Source organism: Chrysoperla carnea, chromosome X, assembly GCF_905475395.1.
Source record: "Chrysoperla carnea chromosome X, inChrCarn1.1, whole genome shotgun sequence".
Classification (NCBI taxonomy): domain Eukaryota; kingdom Metazoa; phylum Arthropoda; class Insecta; order Neuroptera; family Chrysopidae; genus Chrysoperla; species Chrysoperla carnea.
In genome coordinates, this window is record NC_058342.1 from 18108378 (window position 1) to 18114922 (window position 6545).

A 6545-nucleotide genomic window follows, 5' to 3' on the forward strand; every position below is an offset into this window, starting at 1 on the left:
CTCTGAAATTGAGGAGCTGATAAATGAAATTATCAGCGGAAAGGTGGTAAAACACATATATGGTTTCACAATGGGCTCTATAGCCTAAGTGTGTTCTTCGTGGACAGCCAATATAATCTAACCTGCAATTCGCTTACCTGCACTTTTGTTCACTCATTAATGGATTTTAACTTTTAGTGCGAATCCCTAATTATTTAGAAAAAAAATACTCAAAAATGATATGGTTGTATATATTTTCATACAATCTTTCATTCCTTATTTCACCTATTTAGGGGATGCATTTTAAAAAATCCTTTCTTAAATAACACCGGCAGCATAAAATCAATATTTTCTCAAAATTTCAAACTTCTATCATTAGCGATTTAGATTGGGGGTCGATATATCACTCAGATCTATCTATATCACTTCTGAAATGTTTCTGATTTTAAAAAATGTACAAAAAGAAACATTTTTTTAAAAAATCATCAAAATCGGAGCTGTTATTGAGGACTGCTGAGTAAAAACATTCATTGATGCGACTATTAGATAAGATAATGGGCCTTTCTCCTAAAAATTTTTTATTGCTAAACAGACATTCGTTATCAAGCCAAAACATCGTATCAATTCAATTTGTGGAAAACATCAATTACTACGAAAATCAAAAAGGATTCAAATGTACAAATATAATGAAAGGAAAATAGCACTTTGTGGCGTCATAACTTGCAATTTCCATAGAGACTACATATCAAAAGTCATCAAAAAATATACAACTGTTTCAAACATTGTTTTGTACGTCCATTTCCTTCAAAACTATTTTGTGGAAAGCTTCAGAACTTTGTGAAAAATTTTCGAAAAACGGGAAAAAAATAATCCATAATTTCGAAAATTAAAACAAAATGCGACTGAGAAATAGGATTTATACAGAATATTTCAACAATTTACTCAGTCATGTGTTTATTTTTATATGTTTGATTAATTATTTTTAAGAAAGAATGATCGGGTTTGACCTCCGTTTCTCTGACATATATGCTAATAACAGAGACCACCCACATCATTATTTGTTCATTTTTATTTATTCAATTATGTTCATATATACAATTACATTTATGATGTGGGTGGAATCGGTGGCTTCGTTCTTATCCAAGCGTCGACAATGTGATCAATTCTACCGCCCCATTGATTTAATTTTAATTGCTCACACTACCGCTGCTGCCTGGATTCGAACCCGCAACCTAAATCTAAGTAAACATATGGTTAGAGTCTAACGCCTCAGACCGCTCGAACACTTTGGCTCTTGATTAATATTCAATCTAGCAATGGAAATTTCTTGAAATAAAACTAATAATATACGTTAAAATAGAAAAATTATATTTTCATAGAAAATGTACAAATTTTTATGGACCACTTGGTGGTGGTGGTACATAATTTGGATCATCAGTTTTGCATTCTTCCTCCCAGTTTTCTGGAATTACTGGTTTTGTAAGTTGGACTAATTTTGTTAATGGACAGAAAGTATCACAGCCTGGAATTGTCAATGGATGTAGGTCGCTGAGTGTATCGTTTTTCAAGAATAATTTCACTCCATATTGAGCATTCTTCTTACGAAGTTCCATTAAGATGGTGATTGCATAGCCGGGTACTTGTGGATCCCATACTTTTAATGTTGATAATACATTAGCGATTGTTGAATCGTGACCTCCATATAAGAATACTTTACGATTTTTTGGTTTAAGCTTATTGCTTACAACATCTTGATAATCACCTAATACTTTTTTCACGAATACACCTAAAATGGACAAAATTTAATTTTAGTAAACATTAATAAATACATTTCTTTTTGATCTGAAAAAATGAGAGAGGGATTCTAAATTTAAAAAATTTTTAAGGTTCGCGTTGAGGTAATTTATTTTGCCAATTTCGATTATTTTGGTTCATTATAGAGCTATACAAAAATCGAGAATAAGCCACTTAATAAACATTTCGAGAATTCATCTCTAAAAAGTATTTCGAAAGATTGTCTTGGACTTGGAAAAAATATAACTGACCATAAAGACTGACCATTGAAATTATTTTTACGTCATATTTTCTATACCGATTTTATTTGTTTTTCCAAAAGCCTTTTTGGTGGGTGTAAGTTTTGATATCTTCAAATTGCTTTCAGCAAGAGGTTCTATTTTCAATTTTAACTTTTTATTGAAATTTTAAGCTTTTTAAAATATTATAGCATTATTGCTCAAACGAAATTTGTTGCTGAAATATGTATGATCGAAATTCAAATATTATTTTTTCCTGCCAAATGAAAACCTATACAGTTTGCTTTGCCGTCTTCAGTACCGAATACCAAATATGAATTATTATTCTCAACTGAAATTTACACCAGAAAAGCCTAATAAAAATCAATCTTTAGATCACAGCCCCGAATTTAGGGGGAAATTATGCACTTATTCCGGAAATCAGAAGAAAATATGTTTGAACTCTAAGTTGATTTAGGAACGTATTCCGTGTTGAATCCGAGGATCTTCAAATAAATTAATCCCATTTAGCATGAAAATATTCAAAAGACTTGAATGTAGTTGATTTTTGCCAAGAACTTGCCGTATTTAAAGAGCCAGTAGCCGAAATTAATAAAAAATCAAATGCATTCGATATCTGTGAAAGCATAACTTACAAGAAGCATTTCTTAATGTTCGCTTTAAGAATATACTGCACATTACCAACGGCATCTGCAAGCTCTGAGCGAAGCTTCAGCAAACTGAAAACGTCTGTCTGTCCTCGCAATCCTAGCTATTGAACAAAAAACTGCCTTTGAGACGGACTTAAATCAGCTAACAGATTCTTTCGTAAGACGAAACGTAGAGACACACGCCGTTTAAAGTCTTTCCTGGCTATATATTTAATTTTATGTCATTCAAAATAAAATTATCAGCAAACAGATATTAAAGACTGCTAAATTATTAAAGGGTTTTTATTTTTCCACACAAAATTCGTCGTTGTTATGTTTGATTATATTTAAAAAAAATTTATGATCAGGGGCTTAGAGCGGACCCGGAATCATTGGTGTGCTCTTTTTTCATTGCAAGATCTAGTGCCGGCATGGAATTTATGGTATCATTTTAGTCAGGGTTGTAATGAGGGTATACGCCGTATACCCTCTGCCGTATATCCGCTGTTAGCCTCTAACCAACTAGAAGGTATTGCAAGAGACTGGAAGGGAAATGTGAAATCCATGGTGAAGAAATTAAATTTCTTTTAAAAACAATGTCGTTTTTGTTTTGTTCAATAGCTAAGTGAAAACGCGAATTCATCTCGATATCATAACTGAATAACATCATACCTGATTCGAGAACGTCTTTGCAAATGTATCGAATATGAAACGCCAGTTGAAAATTTGTTATGGGCTTAGGAATTCAGTATCCAAGGATTTATATTAAATATAGCAGGGTGACACAAAGGTTCTTGCCTAGAAAAATCTTCTTAAAGTAAGTTATTTGAAACTTTTGGGAGAAAATTCTTATTAACCAGAAAATCATTCGACAACTACCAACCTAACTTTTTTGATATTCAAAGCCATACATTTTCAAACTTTGCGTTTTTTCCCCAAAAACAAAAGGTTTTAAAAAAAATTTTACGAAAACCTTTTTTGAATTCCGCTATTTACAGTCTTTCTAATATCCTAATATCCCTTACAAACCCGTACCTTAGCGTTTACCGAAATCGTACTGCAAAATTTAGTATTTAGCCTAGTCCGAAATAATTCCGTTGAGGTCATGTGGATCGTTGAGGTAATTTTGATCGTGCTCGGAGTTAGACAATCTAATCCAGCATAAATTCGATTTATTTCCAAGTTATTCTATAATTTACTTTAGGAAACGAGAAACTCGTCTAACTGCGATGGCTATAATTTTCTAATAGAGATTTTCACTTACGAAATAAGATTTAACTCACCTCCTTTCAAACGGTTCATTTTATCATTGTAAGCGTTAAGAGTGAAAGAGTATTCAGTCAATGGAATCAATTTCTCGTAGTATTCTTCAGCCCATTTTGGAATAGTCAAGTTTAATTCTTTCTAAAATTTAGAAAAAAATTTAATTTATAAAATAAGGAAATATGAAAACTCAAAGAATCTTACTTCTGCACTTAAAGTTCCTTGAATATCTAAAATATCTTCAGCATTTTTCACTGGACGCCCAGTAAATTCACTCAATTTCGTGAATAATTCCTTATTGTCAGCATAAACTTTTTGTACTTCTGGTGAGTTTTCAACACGTTCCCGTTCAATGCTATAGGCTGGACATGGTACACGTACTAACAACAATGAGTCTTGATTCAAAGGCTCAGAATTCACAGCAATTGGTTGCCACTCTAGTGGACCCCATTTGGTTGCCTCATTTGGTGGATACAAACCAGCCGCAATTAAAGCAGCTGACATCTTTGTGCGATCCACATCGGTAGTTTGTACATAGCATATTTCCGGTGAGTATAAATCACCCAAAAATGAATCGTACCGTTTACGTAAGTATAATCCCAATTCATAGAGTCGTAATTTTCCTGCCTAAAATAAAAAATTGACGTAATTCATCTTATTTTTTGTCAATAACCTCCAAAAATAACGATAACCTTTAATTCATTGATAAGAATTTAAAAGTATTCAAAAAAATGTCTTACATTTGTTAATTGTCCCCAGCCATAAGGTTCAAAACCATAACTGGCTAATGGATCTTTTGGGTAAGTATCAGCAGGTGTTCTTTGTCCATGACGGAAAATCTAGAAAATAACAAAATCAGTAATTTATGAAAATTATTGATATCAATTCGTCCCATTCCAGAAAAAATGAGAAAACTCGGTAAGTAACTTCCCCTAATGAGCTCTGCGGATTAATCAAATCATTTCACAACCTCTCTGAAATAATCTGCTCATATTTCTCGATTCCGTTCAAAGATTATAGAAGTTTTGATTAGAAAAAAAACACAAATATCAATTTTTCTAGACAAAAACTTGTGTCCCTATCCAAATTTTTTCTTAGTAATCAGGAATTTTGTAGCAATATTCTATGATAGTTCTTAAATAATCAAATTTCAATAAAAGTTGTATATAAAATATACTTAAAATTATCCTGAATGTGCAAAATACTTTGAGATTAGATCAAATAATTCGGGTTTAAAACTAAAAAATGAGATATTTGCTTTTTCTTTAAACAAAACTTTTAAACATGATAGTGAAACAATTTTCAAATTTTTGGGATGGATAAGGAAAATTGTGAGAAAATATTCTAAAATATTTAAAGTGTTAGAAATATTTTCTATTATAACTTTAATAAAATTCTAGAATCGAAAAACAGTTTTTTCTAAAAATCAAATTTTTTAGAAATGAGATTTGAAATAAAAATGTTTTAACCGTTTTTTTATTATTTCTTTCAAGAAAAGACAGATATATTTCTTTTTGGCTACCTCGTCGTTTTCGGGATAAACACATTTCAAATGAATATTGTTTGTACGTATTTTCGAAAAATATCAAAGAAATTTTTTCTCCAAAAATCAAAATCGATGAATTATTTAAAAAAATATTTCGTCTTCGAAAATTTATACTGAAAAACTTACATATGACATACTTCCCAGGCTTCATATTTTTTTCTGGAATGTATCAAAACTATCGTTTTGATGAAATCGAAATACTTACAACATGCAATAGTTTTAATTCACCATCTTCAGAACTTGATTTTGTAGATCTTCGACCAGGATTCCATTGACCACTTTTTTGTACATAACGTCCAGTGTTTGCGGCTCCACTGGAACGACTCCATTGGCAATTTATTGTTGCAATTGAGATAACCAACACGAAAAGTGTTATGAAACGGAGTATGTTTATTGTTGTCGTCATTTTTTCTTTGGATGACCACCACACTTTAAACTTGGACACTACACCAAATTTGAAATTTTTATGTCAGGACATATTCTATATATACCCGTAAAAAATGTTGTTTATAATAAAAAAAATTCAAAAATTTTTTTAGTCACCTAAACAACATTAATATTTTTAAATTTATTCAATTGTACAAAGAGTTCTAATGTTGGATTCACATCTAGTCTGTGATGTTTACATGGTTTTGTAATAGCCTCTAGATAATTTTTAATACTATAAACATATAGTTATTTATTTATAATGCACTAGAGTGTTTCAGAAATAATTGAAGAGCTTAGTGGATGAACATGTTAAGTGACATTTTTGAGGAAATCGAGATTTTCATGTGGATGAACATGTTATGCTCTCCTTTAAACATAGCATGTTTCCCCTTTTCGCTAACCTTTCAAATAAAGCTATTTCAATGAATGAAGTTGTTATGTCTTGCATAACTTGTTATGCAAGTTAAAAACTTTACAGCTGATTATCTCGATTCCACTTAATTGTCTCATAACATCTTCATCCACTAAGCTCTTCAATTTACTTTTTATACCTTATATATTTATCCTTACTATAATATTATAAATGCGAAAATAACTCTGCCTGCCTGTTTATTACGCAACCAAATCTAAACTAATGAACCGATTTAAATGAAATTTGGTACAAAG

General features: G+C 31.1%; 1 protein-coding gene across 1 annotated transcript; it reads right to left on the minus strand.

Annotated features, from left to right (window-relative positions):
* Positions 1-1326: 1326 nt before the first annotated feature.
* LOC123302163 (venom acid phosphatase Acph-1-like) lies at positions 1327-5929 on the minus strand. The gene is made up of 5 exons (XM_044884991.1): positions 5656-5929; positions 4645-4743; positions 4109-4531; positions 3925-4045; positions 1327-1765 (listed from the first exon to the last, which is right to left on the minus strand). The coding sequence occupies exons 1-5, from the start codon at positions 5854-5856 to the stop codon at positions 1374-1376; spliced, it is 1236 nt and encodes a 411-aa protein (XP_044740926.1). The 5' UTR covers positions 5857-5929; the 3' UTR covers positions 1327-1373.
* Between the last annotated feature and the right edge of the window lie 616 nt (positions 5930-6545).

What these genes read in the sequence shown, in the direction of transcription:
- LOC123302163 (XM_044884991.1), bottom strand. Translation starts at nt 5,856, where the DNA reads ATGACGACAACAATAAACATACTCCGTTTCATAACACTTTTCGTGTTG. An exon ending in AAGGAACTTTAAGTGCAGAA is followed by an intron (nt 4,046 to 4,108) that starts GTAAGATTCTTT and finishes TCTAAATTTTAG; the next exon opens with AAAGAATTAAACTTGACTAT. An exon ending in AATGAACCGTTTGAAAGGAG is followed by an intron (nt 1,766 to 3,924) that starts GTGAGTTAAATC and finishes TGTCCATTTTAG; the next exon opens with GTGTATTCGTGAAAAAAGTA.